General features: G+C 38.2%; 1 protein-coding gene across 7 annotated transcripts in view; it reads right to left on the bottom strand.

Moving 5' to 3' along the window:
- Nucleotides 1-16,974, bottom strand: part of LOC135464814 (collagen alpha-1(I) chain-like) — a 160,760-nt gene that overhangs the window by 28,875 nt on the left and 114,911 nt on the right. For 4 of the 7 annotated variants that reach the window (XM_064742379.1, XM_064742376.1, XM_064742373.1 and 1 more), the window contains exons 4-13: nucleotides 16,438-16,485; nucleotides 9,687-10,249; nucleotides 9,106-9,180; nucleotides 7,955-8,029; nucleotides 7,186-7,363; nucleotides 6,376-6,545; nucleotides 4,084-4,299; nucleotides 3,498-3,750; nucleotides 2,640-2,731; nucleotides 526-588 (exon numbers count right to left, since the gene is read on the bottom strand). In XM_064742379.1, the coding sequence (XP_064598449.1) occupies nucleotides 526-588; nucleotides 2,640-2,731; nucleotides 3,498-3,750; nucleotides 4,084-4,299; nucleotides 6,376-6,545; nucleotides 7,186-7,363; nucleotides 7,955-8,029; nucleotides 9,106-9,180; nucleotides 9,687-10,249; nucleotides 16,438-16,485 (1,733 nt within the window). The remainder of the gene's footprint in view (nucleotides 1-525; nucleotides 589-2,639; nucleotides 2,732-3,497; nucleotides 3,751-4,083; nucleotides 4,300-6,375; nucleotides 6,546-7,185; nucleotides 7,364-7,954; nucleotides 8,030-9,105; nucleotides 9,181-9,686; nucleotides 10,250-16,437; nucleotides 16,486-16,974) is intronic. The other 3 variants (XM_064742375.1, XM_064742377.1, XM_064742378.1) reach the window with 1 other exon arrangement.

Here is a 16,974-nt window from a genome sequence, read left to right as displayed (position 1 = left end):
GAACACCAAAATGTCACATAGGATGCCAAGAAAATGTGAAAGTGTGAGTGAGTGAGTGAGTGAGTAAGTGAGTGAGTGAATGAGTGAGTGCTTGGAGTTTACCGTCGTACTCAACAATTTTTCAGTCATATGACGACAAAGGAATCCGTACGTCATGTGCCTCCTTGTTGCAGGAAAGATTTCCACCACTCATTTATCTAGTGTTGCTTCAATTAGACGCCTTAGCAAGCCATCCCGCCTGAGCCATTATACTGATACGGGTCAACCAGTCGTTGCACTATACCCTTCATGCTGGACATGTGAGTGAGTGAGTGAGTGAGTGAGTGACTATAGTCGTTGACTATACCCTTCACTAAGCAAGGAAGTCACAACTTCCTCTTTTAAGGTCTTGGGTGTAACTTGGGTGTAACTTGGGTGTAACCAGGATTGATCCTGGATCTACCGCTCTACCACCTGTACTATCTGGACCAGTGATGCCAAGAGATGGAATTGATGTAATTATTCAGAAATTGTGACTATACATACCGTATCACCTTTAGGTCCTTCGGGACCAGTGTCTCCCATGAGCCCAGTTTCTCCCATTATACCCTAAATGAATGAAACAATTCAATTAAATCACACAAAAATCATGTTAATTTTACACACATTATGGTATTGCATCATATATACATGAATATACATTTATACGTATAAAAAAAATATATATATATTTTTTTACTCTTTAAGGTTACCAATTTTGTGAGCAAAATTCAGGCAGTACTAGGAAATAGTTTGTTACAAGCGGGGAACAGGATTTTTAAGATAAAAAACACAGTTGGAAAAACAATAGTGTGTTCAACTTCTGTGCCCTTCCACCACCCCCTTGTGAGGTGTGCAACAAATGAACGGTAAACATGTGTGAGGGAGGAGCTTTCCAGTGCTTATGTCCTCAGTTAGCTAGCGCGACCCCTCAACTCAGACATTAATGTGCTGAACTTCAGACGGAGATCAGAGTTCAAATCCTAGTGTAACCCACAGACAAAATCCTTCAGCCATTCCAGATGTACAAAATCAAATATATATATATTCTAAAATTGGAAACATTTGTCCACTGTGAATTAAAAATTCAAATTGAAGACTTCAACTGACAACAGACATTAACAAGTGCACATGTACTTCTGATTAACAGGTGTACACACAAGGTCAATTTCTGACATACATGTAACCATTTACCTACGTGTGTATGTTTGTACAAGTTTCACAAAGCGCCATACATCATTTTTTTCTCATACATTTGTCATACGATATTTTGTATGACGTTAATACCATACCATTCTTTTTTATATGTGAGATAATCGACAGCTTGGTGAAAACGGCCTAGTTTCCCTGCTCTAACCCCTCAGTGCTGAACACCAAGTGTGGCAGCAGCAAGTCCCGTTTGTACAGTCATTGGTATGACCTGACCTGGGTTTGATCCTGGGGTTTGCCACTTTTGAAGCGGATGCTCTAACCACTAGGCTATCAAAGCTGACCTATACATGTTGTTATGATTCAGCTATTAATTCAGGGATGATGAATATTTAAGAATTGATATTTCGATACTGGTAACATTAATATTCATCTAATTTGGCTCCATGAAGTTGTAAAATAAATAAATCACACTTCCTCATTGTGCTGCAAAATTTGAAAGCAAGGGTCAGTAAAACTGATATTTATTCACCACCACCCAAACTATTTGCACCAAAAACAATAAAAAATCAGAACAAAACTGAAAAGTAAAACTGAACTGTACCATGAAAATATAATGTCAGTAGCACCTCCACTTACTTTGCTGAACATTATTACCTTTCTTGTTCTCCGGGTAGCAAAAACTGAGAAAAATTGGTAACAATTTAAATCCAAGTGTTTCTCATGACAAAAACATGCATACATGTACAAGAAAACTTTGAAATTTACTTATTCCTTTGATTTAATCCGTTCAAATTTTCACGCCTAAGATGGCAGACATATTTGTAGGTTGAGAACCAAGACTTTGTTAGATACATACACAAGACAAACCTTCGAACTTAAAGATGAGACAAAATCCAGTAGGCTCACAAACGTACGCCAGGGTCAGGGGCCTATCAGGCCCAACAAGACCCAGGGTTTTACTAACTGAGCAGCCACACTGGCACTGGAAACCAGCCACAGGCCTTGGAATCAACCATGCCCGACCAGGTTCAGAACAAACCTCCAAACAGTCCCGGGAAGTAAGCACACCCGACCAGGTTCATAAACTTTCATAAACCATAATTGTTTTTCAGATTATTTAAAAACGGAAACCTAGAATTAACTGAAAATCAAGCAATAAGGTGTCATAATGGAAGAACGTACCAACGCAGCTTCAGCAATATCTTTTCAACTGTAAAATTGGAGAGTCCCAGACAATTAATAAAAGATTTGGGCTTGACACTTTGGACAGATTTTTATTCAGCAATGGAAGTTCCACTTCCCACTCTTCTTCTTGGATCATATTTCGGTCACAATTGCCAAATATGGAACCAACTTTGGCTGGTTGCCAAGTAATCACAACATCAAGATCCGAAATGATTCTGGAAGCTGTACAGGTAAAACTAGCTGTATTACAATATCCTCTAAAGCTTTGGTAGGTGTTATCTTACCGGTGGTCCAGGTGGACCTCTAGGCCCTGGTAAGCCATCACGTCCCGGAGTGCCACCTGTCGAGTTACCCAATCCAAATGCGCCTGGTTTACCTGTCACAGGGTGGATAACTCTTGTCAAAATAAGTCCATGTTAAGAGGAACAATGTTGGTTAGGAATTGCGTTTAAAATATTACACGATCAATTCAAATATGTCTATTTATTTCTTTGGTTTGCCCAAAGATTTTCACTTTAATATACACTGTCCACTGTATGTGAATAAAAATGCTTTCCCGTTAGTAAACCAATGCCCTTTGGCAGGTATCTGTTAAACTAACTGACTTCCCTGCCTGAGACTGGGAATGAACCAAAATTTAATTTATTCTAATTTGTTCAAGAGTTGAAAGTTTTACACTTTTATATGCAGCCTGTGCACAGATGTACTCAAATAACTCTTCACCTACATAAAATCTGTGGCGATAATTGTCAGTAAATAAAAAATGGACGGTGAAGTTAATGACCAATCAGAAGTGTAGGTTTGAGTCTTCATTTTAAAGTATTTCAACACATTAGTGAAACATTGTAAGTAGAAAAGGGAATTTCAAATCAGGTCTAAATTCAATAGCATTCTAAGAGTTTTCCTTAGGCATCTGGGACATGTTATTTGGTTTGGCTAGGTACATCCTTTCTTGAGATATTTTATGTACTGACAGCATGATAGATGTGACAAGCTGAGGCCAACTTGACTGAGCGATATAAGATATTTTTTGATAGTGGACCTGGACCTTGGACATCTTAAACTCTCAGCTTGATTCCATCAGCCAATCAGAAAACAGCTATGGTGAAACAACATGATGTCTTCTACTATAAAGCATCTACCTGGTATTCCTGGGACACCAGGCGGCCCTGGGGGTCCAACTGGCCCAGTTACGAAGTCACCAGGTGGCCCAGGTGGGCCAGCCGGTCCAGGTGGGCCAGCACTGCCACCTCCCCTCAGACCAGGTCGCCCCATATCCTCATCACCCGACCCTTCCATGTCAATGATGCTGATTCCTGGCGGACCAGGTGGGCCGGGTGGCCCAGGCCGTCCAATCATACCAGGCTCACCACGAATCCCAATGCCGGGCTCACCCTGTAAGAGAAATACAATATGGATAAAGAAACCAAAACCTTGTACTGCGCCTTAACACACCAGTCAATGCTTCTGCTTACATCTACACAGGCTTTTCAGCTGAGGTTGACTGATTATACTTTTAAATAGTTTCAAATAAATTTTTTTTTTTACATTTCTACAATGGACATCAGTCTTCTCATGGCAAACCACAAGCCTATGAGTAAAACACAGACTCGCAGGCCACAATGATAACAAGCCACTGACCTACAACACATATAAAACTCCACCAATAGCCTAACCAATACTTTTTTGTCATTCATCTCGAAACAAAAAGCAGGTATGTGACCTTACCTGGGGTCCAGTGGCACCAGGGGGACCCATGGGCCCAGGAATACCTGGGGGTCCTTCAGGACCTGGTATCCCAGGGAAGCCAGTATCACCCTTTTCCCCCTTCTCCGGGAGTCCATCCGAGACAACCCCACCACTTGTCCTGGGGTCATATATGCCTGGGGGCCCCGGAGGGCCGGGGTCTCCCTTTGGCCCCTGAATGGCAATACCTGGATTACCCTACAAGAAATGCAGCATAATAATTCATTCATTTTCTCTGTTTAATTTGACTTTCTTCATGAACTAGTATATCATGAGTTTTCCATAATACTTAATAAAACTCCAGCAATCAGCAAAGACAGTCGAACTTACTTTTAATTCCACCGTTCTTAATCACTTTAGAGGGGCCAAAAAATATGCTATTTCCACCCACATCTCCTGGGTATTTGCTCAACATAAAGCATCTTTTATAAGGCAAAAATTCACAGTGCAGTACCATAATCTAGTGGGTTTTTAAGAAAAATTTTCAAAAACTCATCATCACATACAAAACCAAAACTTTTTAACTTTCAGAGAGGTTGACTTTAAAATGCACCCATGACAATCAGTCTGCTCAAAATGACTAAGACATTCTGAGCGGAAGTCCTCAGAAGCCATGACAACAGTAGTGCTTGATACTAATGATTGATCTAGCACAGAAATGGTTCAGAACATCCGTGCAGGGAAGGGCGTAATTGGAGGAAGATCATTCACACCATATGCCAATCACACAGCCCAGATGGGTGTACCATCCGTGTATGATGGGGTAGGATCCGCGAATGGATAAGTGTAGGCTCTGCAAATGATAAGCGTAGAATCCGCAAATCATGGCATAGGATCCGCAAATCATGGCGTAGGATCCGCAAATGATAAGCGTAGGATCCACAAATGATGGCGTAGGATCCGCGAATGATAAGTGTAGGATTCACAAATGATAAGGGATCAGCCAATCAGAAAACAGGAAGTGTAGGATCCGCGAATGATGGCGTAGGATCAGACCATCCTGCGTGCAATGTTTTACGACATACACTAGCATTCACATAAATATTCTCACGCTGAAAGCTTCAGCACCCGGTGTGGTTACTAACAATCGTATAATGGCAAACAAAAAGCAGATCGCATTTCAACACTGTTTCCACAATTGTTCTGCAAATACCAAACCATAACCATGACAATACATGATTTTGTTAGCGCAAAATTCCATCAGGAAGTCAATTTAAATACTAAACATAGTGTATAATTGTAGCAAACCATATTTTTTTTTCGTATTTAGGCACTATGAATGACTAATTTATATACTAGATACTTTACAGCTGCGTATGTACGACATCGTGTTGAAGTGTGACGTAAGAATGTAAAAGTTCACCGAAAAAGAAACACTGTTTCATGACGCTACACTCTGAGCTCAGCGGTATGACGACATAAAACTAATGCTTCTTTTTCCATGTCATGGCGTCTGGGAGTAAATTATCAAAAATGTAAAAAACAAAAGCGATATCTATAAACTGTGCGAAGTAACACTTTTATCACTGTAGGAAATTCTGACAGTTTGCCTTTACATAAATCATAATAGCAAATCTAACAAGTAAACAAACTCATATTCTTTTATTTGTAGAAATAAACAGCATGAACTGATATTATTCAGAGAGGTAAAGCTACCAGCAGGTGTTTTGGGTGACACACTCAACAATGTAGTGTGTAAGGTCATCACTATTTAATATGTACATTTGCACACGGCCTGCAACTAACAGCTGAGTAGAATTATAATTATGTACAGCTTTTGACGAGAGCTTGCATGTACATCATCTCTGGCAGTCCTGGAATGTGGACACGATTTTACATTTCCAATGAGACTAACAAACTTCCTCGAGAAATGGGAAGGCCAAACTATTAAGCCATGCAGGATACATTCTGGCTTGAATGAGTGCGAGTTAGTCGAATGATACACCCCTCACTTTTCTCGTCACCAGGCCTGCCTTGCCAGGTACATGTAGGCAAACCAAAGATACGTGTATATTATGTCATGTTTACAGTTTCCATGTAGGCATGAACTAAAGCGATGTAAAATGGTCTGAACGAGACTACATGTACGTGTACTGGCCAATCAAGATTCGTGTAAGATGCAATCAGGATGGTGCCAACATCTGCGCACGGGCTGACAAACATGGCCGTAGGATCCGCACCACATCCGCTCAAGATGAGCGAATGATGGGCTGATGATGCGTGCAGCGTATATCATTAGGATCAGCCAGCACTGTATGAGGTGTAAATGCTTACCGGGAAACCATCTGCTCCACGGTCTCCCTTTTCCCCGGGAATCCCATCCAGGCCTTGAAGGCCAGGCACCCCAGGCTCGCCTTTGTCTCCCTTCTGTCCTGTCAATCCTGGACTACCCACAAGACCTGGTCGCCCTGGCAACCCAACATCACCACGGTCACCCTTTTCACCTGAAAATAAACAAATGAAAAAAAAAAATTATTTCTGTTTTGGACATTTTAAGTGACTTAATTTTTAATAATATTTACACAGTGCATGACATAAACATGTTTACATCATTTCATTTATTTATGTCATGGGGGTTTTTCGCCATACTCAAGAACACTGTCGCTCATTTCAAATGCAAAAGCACACATTTTCTTTTTTTCTTCTCCTTTTCGCAGATTTCTATCTGTGAGGCAATACTTACTTTGGACTTGTAAAAATATATTTTACAATTTCATATATCCAATAACTCACTTATTATATTCTGACCTCTGATTATACATTCACTGGGCCAGTCGAGCTCAAAGTATGGGGAATGACCTTAAATTTCGGGCAAAGGGTGCATTTTAAAAGGCAAATAAGTGTTCAAAAATATCCCACTTGATACAGACATTTGAATTTTTCCAGTAGGACATCGTCCTACTTTAAAAAAAAAAAAAAAATCCAAAAAACCTTTCAATGGTCAATGAAACTCACCGAATTCGACGAAATGAGTAACTCAGCCATCGACAAAATTTCAGTGCAAATATATTTAAAATAAATGAATACATAAATCAATAAGTGTAATTCAATAAATGACTTCAGTATCAATGGACCTTTACTTACCTATTAAGTCTCTAATGTCAGGTGGGGGTGGGGTTATAAGTGGAGGGCGTACCACTGCCCCTGGAGGGCCGGGTGCACCTGCATCACCCTTAGAGCCCTTTGGACCTGGGAGCCCTCTTTCACCCTTTTCCCCTTTTACAGATGTTCCCCCAAGACCAATTGATGGGCGAGGGGTGTACTGAAATATAAATCAAACTGTCTGGTTACAGCAGTCTTTGGTGCTTAAAAGAAACTTAGTGGATGTCTATGTTTCCCTAACCATACCATCAATGAGAATTTGTGACTTTCTTCCAAAGAGAGTTATCTCCCCCTTTAATACATGTGCTTAACTTTTAAATGCCGTGCAAATGGGTATTTTAAATATACAACCCAGTAACATAAGTTCATCAATGTTATCTGAGGATGAAACCAGTGTTTCACACAATAAAAAACACAGCCCCTGTGTTATTTGTGCACTTTGTATCCTTACTCCCTCTCACTGCTAAACACAGAATTCATTTATTTTGTAACACTAATGTAACACTTTTAGTGAATAGAAAGACATCGTAACTGTACATTCCTGAATACTAAAGTACTCATCGCTTCACCCCTTGTACTTTCTTATCCAGGAATGTACAGTTACTTGGCCTTTCTCCACAGCATACAAGAGTATTATGCAGTATATTAAACCATCAAAGCAAAGGTAAGTACGAACAACTAACTGCACAGCTTAGTTACTTTCAGCACAACAGCCTCCTCAGTTATAGGTACATACATTTCATACACTTACTCTGTTTGTACTTTCTGTTGTTACAAAGTTTATATTCGTTCCGGGAGAATCTGTTCCTGAGCCACTGGGTATATTCTGAGAAAAATAGAAAACACCAAGAATGAAAGTGGAATTGAAATCAATCATGAAAAGTGAAAGTGAAAGTAATATTTTAACCACTAATTTAGATTTTAGGCAGATTATGTAATCAATCTCTTGGCATTTGGCATGATAAAAGTGAAGACAATACAATCATCATATAGTGTACAAAATAAAGAGAAATTGCAGTAATTATACCATAATAAACATCTCTAAATTACAAATTCTATAACCCTCTAGAGCTTTGGTGGCTATCGACTATAAATTCATGCCAGACTCCTTTTACGCATGCAGCCAGGTCACCTGTCTTATGATGTACATAAAAGGGACAAATCTATTTATAAAATAGGATATTGCTTTTGTTGACAAAAATCAAGATATAGTTGCTATAATGACATTATCTCTCATTCCATCTTCGGCAAAAGCAACGGTGACGTCATGAGATTTAACACATATAACCAGTGTATGCTAGAGTGAGTGAGTGCTTGGGGTTTAACGTCGTACTTAACAATTTTTCAGTCATCCTTAGATGAAAGAATCCTTAGAGTGCATGTAATGTGCCTCCTTGTTGCACGACTTCCACAGCTCTTTTATCTAGAGCTGCTTCACTGAGACGCCTTACCGAAGGCAAGTAAGCCACCCCACCCGAGCCATTATAATGATATGGATCAACCAGTCGTTGCACCATCCCTCTTTTAAGGTCTAAAATGTGACTCGACCCAGGATTGACCCCGGATCTACCACTCCCCAAGTGGACGCTCTACCAACTGTGTATCGGAGCCGGTCCAGTATATGCTAGATGATTAGCGAATTGTATTTCAGTATCAGTCAAGGCAATTGTGATGCAAGAACCATCATGGTGCCACAGAAAGATTCACCATGTGTACCAGCAGGGTGTGACAGTCGAAATGTAAAGACAATTGTGATGCAAGACTGTGCCACTACACACCCATAGAATAAACACTCTTTAATTCAACCACATGTGCATGTACAATGACAGATTAAAGCTTACAATTTTTGCAATGTCAACATACAGCTCCAAGCTTCATTTAAAAAACAAAATCAAAACCTACATCAAAATCGTCACAAGCTTCTGCGTCCTCCGCTTCCAATGGGTTGGTGTAGATTTTCATTTCCTGGAAACTACCCTGGAAAACAAGTTAATATAATAAGAAACACATGCATAAACCAAACGTGAAAGTAATATTTAAACCCTTAATTTAAATTTTAGGCAGATTATGTGATCAATCTCTTGGCATTTGGCATGATAAAAGTATAGACAATACAACCAATATATAGTGTACAAAATAATATTTCTACTATAAAAAAAAAAAACAGACACAACATTTAAAGGAGTTTTTCCACATCATATTAAAGAGGCTATACCAGAGCAAGAGCTATAAATCAAAGCCTGTGACTTAAACGGTCAACAATTGATTCACCACAGAAAAACGTAATTCCAAAAGATGTTTAGAGAACAATGTTCTACAACATATTTTAAGACGTTATATCAAACTTTTTATGTATGGGACCCTTGGTTCATTACAGTATTCAGGTGGACCAAATAGACAAATAACAACTCTCCAAGACGGTTACAGATCAGAGCTTGACTTTACATCAAGCATTACGATCAAACTTTGGTTTACGAACTTACAGAGTACTTTTCAGGAAAGTTCGGACCAGCTTGTCCGATGTATAGGGTAGATCCGTCTTGAAACGCCAAACCTGAATAACTTCGCTTCACATTGGCTTCATCATGTTTTTCGCAGTTAAGAAATAGCGAAACTTTGCTTTCGACAATCTGGATCCCAATCCTTGCCCACTGGCCAACCGTTGACGGAATAGTGAAGTTCGCCAAAACCACAGTTTCTGCCCTAAACTGCGCATTTTCTGTGTAATAAAGCACCACGTTTTGCTGTGTCTGTGATCCGTACGACGTCAACATTACACCGAATATGATAATAGTCTGTGCCGGAGACACGACAGAAAACAAATGACCGCCTTCAATGTAGTCAGGTTTTGTTAAAATCACGATGGCAAAGTCTGGGTGCAAAGTTTGACCCTGGCCAAAAAACTCGTAGGAGCTCCGCCGAATTTCAGAGTAGGTGTTAAGATGAAAGGCTGGGTAACCATCGCTTCCATCCGTGTAACGTATAGAATTGTCCTTCGGGATTCCAATGGCTTTTAAAAGATCTATCTCCGTGGTGATCTCCTGAGCTGTGAATTGGACGAGAAAAAAAAGGCAGAAGATTATTCGACTGGATATGAGATCTAAATGCAGATGTGATACCAATGACATCAGTAATGTCACTAATTACATTTCACCTAGACAAAGACTGTTTCACAGCATACAAAGCCTTAAAACTCAGATTATTTCTGTAGCCGTACTAACCAATTATTGCTGCCTACAGATATCACATACATTTAGCTTTTACCACAAGTTTACCACAAGGGAAACCTCAAAAAAAAAAAAAAAAAAAAAAATTATTTCAAATGATCACCACTGTAATTCTTCTACTTTTTCCCACGTTTTCAAGGTGTTTGTTTTAACATATTCTGAAGGTATTTCTCTGTGTTGACTGGTAAATTACTTTTGTGAAGCCCTGAAACAGGCCAATTCAACCAATGTAGTTTTGTCTCATTTTGTGCACATTTAAAATGTGCACAAATTGCACTGAAATTTGCTCTTTCATAAGTGAAAAGGTTGATGAATTGGGGTAGCCCCTTGTATTACCCAATAAACAATTACCCAATAAACAATTACACAATAAACAATTACACAACAAACAATGAAGAATCCTTGGCTGCCAAACCTCAATAAAACACACATGTATTTTCAAGAAGTGCTTTTCAGGGAGAAAAACGAAATGACATATTTATAGTGCGGTGAAATAAATAAAGAGTCAATAAAAATATTAAGTGGTTCTTATTACAAGAGGAGGAACATTTTATAACAAATTAAATTATTATTAATTTCATTATTTTGTGCATGTTTTCAAATACATTTGTGCAAAATATTTACACCGGTTCAAATTGAGCAACAGGAGTGAAATAAATTCACTGCAGTAAACTGCAGTAAAACTAAATCCAGTGAATATCGCTGAGTACAGAAGAAATCATATTTATGACGAGAAAAAAAAAACAAAACAAAACAAACAAAAAAACAAAGAACAGGAGGTAAACAAGACCCACTCTAGTTATCTCACTCTTGTGAGATGAGGAATCCAAATGATGAACTGGATAACGTAAACTTCAAACATGTAAAAAACAAACCCATCTGTAATGTTCATTTTCTTCCAAAAAAAATAAAATATAAAAAAAAATGTATGTATAATATATATATATATATATATATATATATATATATATATATATTACACAAGTTAGTTACCTGATTACAAACTCCTCCAAAATTTATCTGCAGTAAATCTTACCAACATCTGAATTACTTGTAGTTACAGTAGCTTAATTACACTGTAACTTGTATAAGTTACTTGTGGTTACAATGTACATGTATATTTGCAATAGGCGTGACATAAATTACATAGTTAAACTCTGCATGCATTAATAAACTGTGACATACACATTTAAGATACATGTATATAGTTACAATATCTAAATTAACCTGCAATACACACAAATTACACGTAGTTACATGTGCATAAAACTGCAGATGTAGTTACAGTAAGTATCTGCCATTAAACTGTAGCCGTGAACTGCATAGTGGTTAAGTCATGTCCATACATGACTGAACCACAGTTATAAGTGAGTGGTTTATGTGAACCTGGGCTACACTGAGGTGTATAATACACCAGGACATCACATACACAAAATCACATAACTACATGTACACACTATGGCAATTTCAAAACTTTCACATAACTTCCTGCATCTTTTGTTTTCAAACTTTCCTTGTAACGTCGTTCACAAAGTATAGTTACAAGAAATTAGAGTTATTGTATTAATGTTTTGTGGAAATGACTGGCTTGTATGTGATCTAACAGACAGGTTTATGTTACTACCAATGATTTATGGACAGGCACTGGTATAATCTGACCAGAATATGAACTGTGGCAGTTCACCTCGTGGTACACATACAGCTAAAATATGCTATGTGATGATATGCTGTCCTAAATTTCACAGCTACATCAGAAATATACTATGTGATGATATGCTGTCCTAAATTTCACAGCTACATCAAAAATATGCTATGTGTTGATATGCTGTCCTAAATGTCATATCTACATCAGAAATATGCTATGTGTTGATATGCTGTCCTAAATTTCACATCTACATCAGAAATATGCTATGTGATGATATGCTGTTCTAAATTTCACATCTACATCAGAGGTAATAATTTTACCTCCAAGGCATCTTATGCTAGATGATGATGAGATGATGATGCGATGATATGCTGTCCTAAATTTCACAGCTACATAAGAAATATGCTATGTGATGATGCGATGATATGCTGTCCCAAATTTCACATCTACATCAGAAATATGCTAGGTGATATGCTGTTCTAAATTTCACATCTACATCAGAAATATGCTAGGTGATGATGCGATGATATGCTCTCCTTGTGAAATTTAGGACAGCATATCATCTACATCAGAAATATGCTGTGTGATATGGTATATGCTCTTGGGGGGAAGGGCAGAGGTAAGGTGTAGATCCAGGTTTAATCTTGGGTCTGGTCACACCTAAGACCTTAAAAGAGGAAGTTGTAACTTGACTGGTTCACCCGTATCAGTATAATGGCTCGGACAGGCGGCTTACTTGCCTTCAGTAAGTCGTTTTAGCTAAAGCAGCTCTAGATAAAAGAGCGGTAGAAATCCATCCTGCAACCATCCGTCGTCATATAACTGAAAAATTGTTAAGTATGACGTTAAACACCAAGCACACACTCACTCACTCACTCACTCATTCACTCACTCCACACATCTGAAATATGCGATGGTGTGCCATCATGTGTCACGCATAAAAATATATCAAGTATGCTGTGGTAGAAATGCTGTTTTCACATACACGTCTTTCTTATACATAATTATTACAAGTATGTGATCAAACACTGCTGAAAAAGTAGATACTACATAGATACATGTCAGTAAATGTTAGTTTCATGATCATCACAGTTTACAATAAACTCTGACACAAACTTACATAAATCTCAAACATAAAGAAAGCAATTTTCCTCACTTTTCTCATAAATAATTTTACCTCCAAGGCATCTTATTCAAGACAATGTGACTCACATATGACATATGAATGTCATATGTGTTATCAGTTATCGTACGTGGGCCTGAGTGTATTCAAATGTTCATCCATGTATCCTCACATATGAATGTGTTATCAGTTATCGTACGTGAGCCAGAGTGTATTCAAATGTTCATCCATGTATCCTAACATATGAATGTGTTATCAGTTATCGTACGTGGGCCTGAGTGTATTCAAATGTTCATCCATGTATCCTAACATATGAATGTGTTATGGGTTATCGTCCGCGGGGCTGAGTGTATTCAAATGTTCATCCATGTATCCTAACATATGAATGTGTTATCAGTTATCGTACGTGGGCCTGAGTGTATTCAAATGTTCATCCATGTATCCTAACATATGAATGTGTTATGGGTTATCGTACGCGAGCCAGGGTGTATTCAAATGTTCATCCATGTATCCTAACATATGAATGTGTTATGGGTTATCGTACTCGGGCCCGAGTGTATTCAAATGTTCATCCATGTATCCTAGCATATGAATGTGTTATGGGTTATCGTCCGCGGGCCTGAGTGTATTCGAATGTTCATCCATGTATCCTAACATATGAATGTGTTATGGGTTATCGTACTCTGGCCTGAGTGTATTCGAATGTTCATCCATGTATCCTAACATATGAATGTGTTATGGGTTATCTTACTCGGGCCTGAGTGTATTCGAATGTTCATCCATGTATCCTAACATATGAATGTGTTATCAGTTATCGTATGCGGGCCTGAGTGTATTCAAATGTTCATCCATGTATCCTAACATATGAATGTGTTATGGGCTATCCTCCGCGGGCCTGAGTGTATTCGAATGTTCATCCATGTATCCTAACATATGAATGTGTTATGGGTTATCGTACGCGAGCCTGAGTGTATTTGAACGTTCATCCATGTATCCTAACATATGAATGTGTTATGGGTTATCATACTCGGGCCTGAGTGTATTCGAATGTTCATCCATGTATCCTAACATATGAATGTGTTATGGGTTATCGTCCGCAGGCCTGAGTGTATTCGAATGTTCATCCATGTATCCTAACATATGAATGTGTTATCAGTTATCGTATGTGGGCCTGAGTGTATTCGAATGTTCATCCATGTATCCTCACATATGAATGTGTTATCAGTTATCGTACGTGAGCCAGAGTGTATTCAAATGTTCATCCATGTATCCTAACATATGAATGTGTTATCAGTTATCGTACGTGGGCCTGAGTGTATTCAAATGTTCATCCATGTATCCTAACATATGAATGTGTTATGGGTTATCGTATGCGGGCCTGAGTGTATTCGAATGTTCATCCATGTATCCTAACATATGAATGTGTTATGGGTTATTGTATGCGGGCCTGAGTGAATTCAAATGTTCATCCATGTATCCTAACATATGAATGTGTTATGGGCTATCCTCTGCGGGCCTGAGTGTATTCGAATATTCATCCATGTATCCTAACATATGAATATGTTATGGGTTATCGTCCGCAGGCCTGAGTGTATTCGAATGTTCATCCATGTATCCTAACATATGAATGTGTTATGGGTTATCGTATGCGGGCCCAAGTGTATTCGAATGTTCATCCATGTATCCTAACATATGAATATGTTATGGGTTATCGTCCGCAGGCCTGAGTGTATTCGAATGTTCATCCATGTATCCTCACATATGAATGTGTTATGGGCTATTGTATGCGGGCCTGAGTGTATTCAAATGTTCATCCATGTATCCTAACATATGAATGTGTTATGGGTTATCATACTCGGGCCTGAGTGTATTCAAATGTTCATCCATGTATCCTAACATATGAATGTGTTATGGGTTATTGTATGCGGGCCTGAGTGTATTCGAATGTTCATCCATGTATCCTAACATATGAATGTGTTATGGGCTATCCTCCGCGGGCCTGAGTGTATTCGAATGTTCATCCATGTATCCTAACATATGAATGTGTTATCAGTTATCGTCCGCAGGCCTGAGTGTATTTGAATGTTCATCCATGTATCCTAGCATGTGAATGTGTTATGGGTTATCATACTCGGGCCTGAGTGTATCCGAATGTTCATCCATGTATCCTAGCATATGAATGTGTTATGGATTATCGTACGTGGGCCTGAGTGTATTCGAATGTTCATCCATGTATCCTAACATATGAATGTGTTATGGGTTATTGTATGCGGGCCTGAGTGTATTCAAATGTTCATCCATGTATCCTAACATATGAATGTGTTATGGGCTATCGTCCGCAGGCCTGAGTGTATTCAAATGTTCATCCATGTATCCTAACATATGAATGTGTTATGGGCTATCCTCCGCGGGCCTGAGTGTATTCGAATGTTCATCCATGTATCCTAACATATGAATGTGTTATGGGTTATCGTATTCGGGCCTGAGTGTATTCGAATGTTCATCCATGTATCCTAGCATATGAATGTGTTATCAGTTTTCCTCCGTGTGTTGAATGTGTTATGGGTTATCGTCCGCAGGCCATCAGTGATAGAACTTATATCTACTTACGCAACTGTTGTATTTTAAAGATCTACTTTAACATCAGACTAACATGCCTTTGAGTTGGATTGCCAACATCATTCTCATTTTGGGTAAAAAATATTTTTGTGATTGGCACATTTTGTTTAATTTGGATTTAATTTCTTTAAAAGGGAAGTACAAAATTAACATAAAGCCCAATGATAAGTTGACGTAAAAAACAAAACTGACATTAAATAACAGAAATAAATGAAAATCCATAACAACTCTTCCAAAATAATTCACATCAATTTTGGCAGAAATACATGTATATAATCAAAATGTTAAACTTAAGCCAATACCACCAGACCTTGCAATTCTGTACAGATTGCTTAAAACATTTTTATTCTAAATTTTGAGCATGTGTATTGATTCTAGAAGGAATTACCTGATAAAAACACCAGAAATCTTATTGCAAAGCTCATCTGCAGAGCTGAATGCTATAATTTAATGCTTTTTTTCTGCACATCGTGGTAAACGAGCGATGAAAATTTTATCATACAAATAAGAACTGTACCTATTTACTGGTATTAGTGGGTTAAGTCAGGACACATGTTCGCATTACTATAGTGTTATCCTACCACAAGTTATCTGCTAGTCCTTTGACACCAAGAACTTACCCAAATATGGAGATTTTTTTTCTATCCTCTTCCTTCTTAAATTGGATGCTGACAGCAAAAAGAACGAGAAAACTGCAACTTGGCAGACATTTTCAAACCCTCAAAGAAAATGAGGCATTTCCTGTTCCAGAATTCTATCTTCTTCCAAGAAGAGCTACATATACTGTACATAATGTCTATTATGAACACAAGTGTGCACTAAATGCCTTGTAATAACAAAAATCATCTTTCGATCACCCATTCCATAAAAATGAAAATTATGCACTTCAGTAAACAAACAAATTTTAATACTTGGAACACTAAAATAAAAGAGGTCTACAAAGCAGTTTTTACTTTAAAATATCTTAAAATAAAAATGAAACAAAAGCGTACTTGTGAAATCTTTTTAAATCAAGTGAAACATCACATGCTAAGATGCTTTGGGAAAGAAAAATGACACAAAGTTATCGAGCAAATGTGAATGTAGCAATGTAGACATAGCAAGCAGCATGTCAGCAAACCGAACTTCACATTTAGTTAAGGTAAAACATTTTTCTC

Source organism: Liolophura sinensis, chromosome 4 (assembly GCF_032854445.1).
Source record: "Liolophura sinensis isolate JHLJ2023 chromosome 4, CUHK_Ljap_v2, whole genome shotgun sequence".
Classification (NCBI taxonomy): domain Eukaryota; kingdom Metazoa; phylum Mollusca; class Polyplacophora; order Chitonida; family Chitonidae; genus Liolophura; species Liolophura sinensis.
The sequence above is the reverse complement of the archived record's forward strand: the minus strand, read 5'-3'. Positions and strand labels throughout refer to the sequence as shown.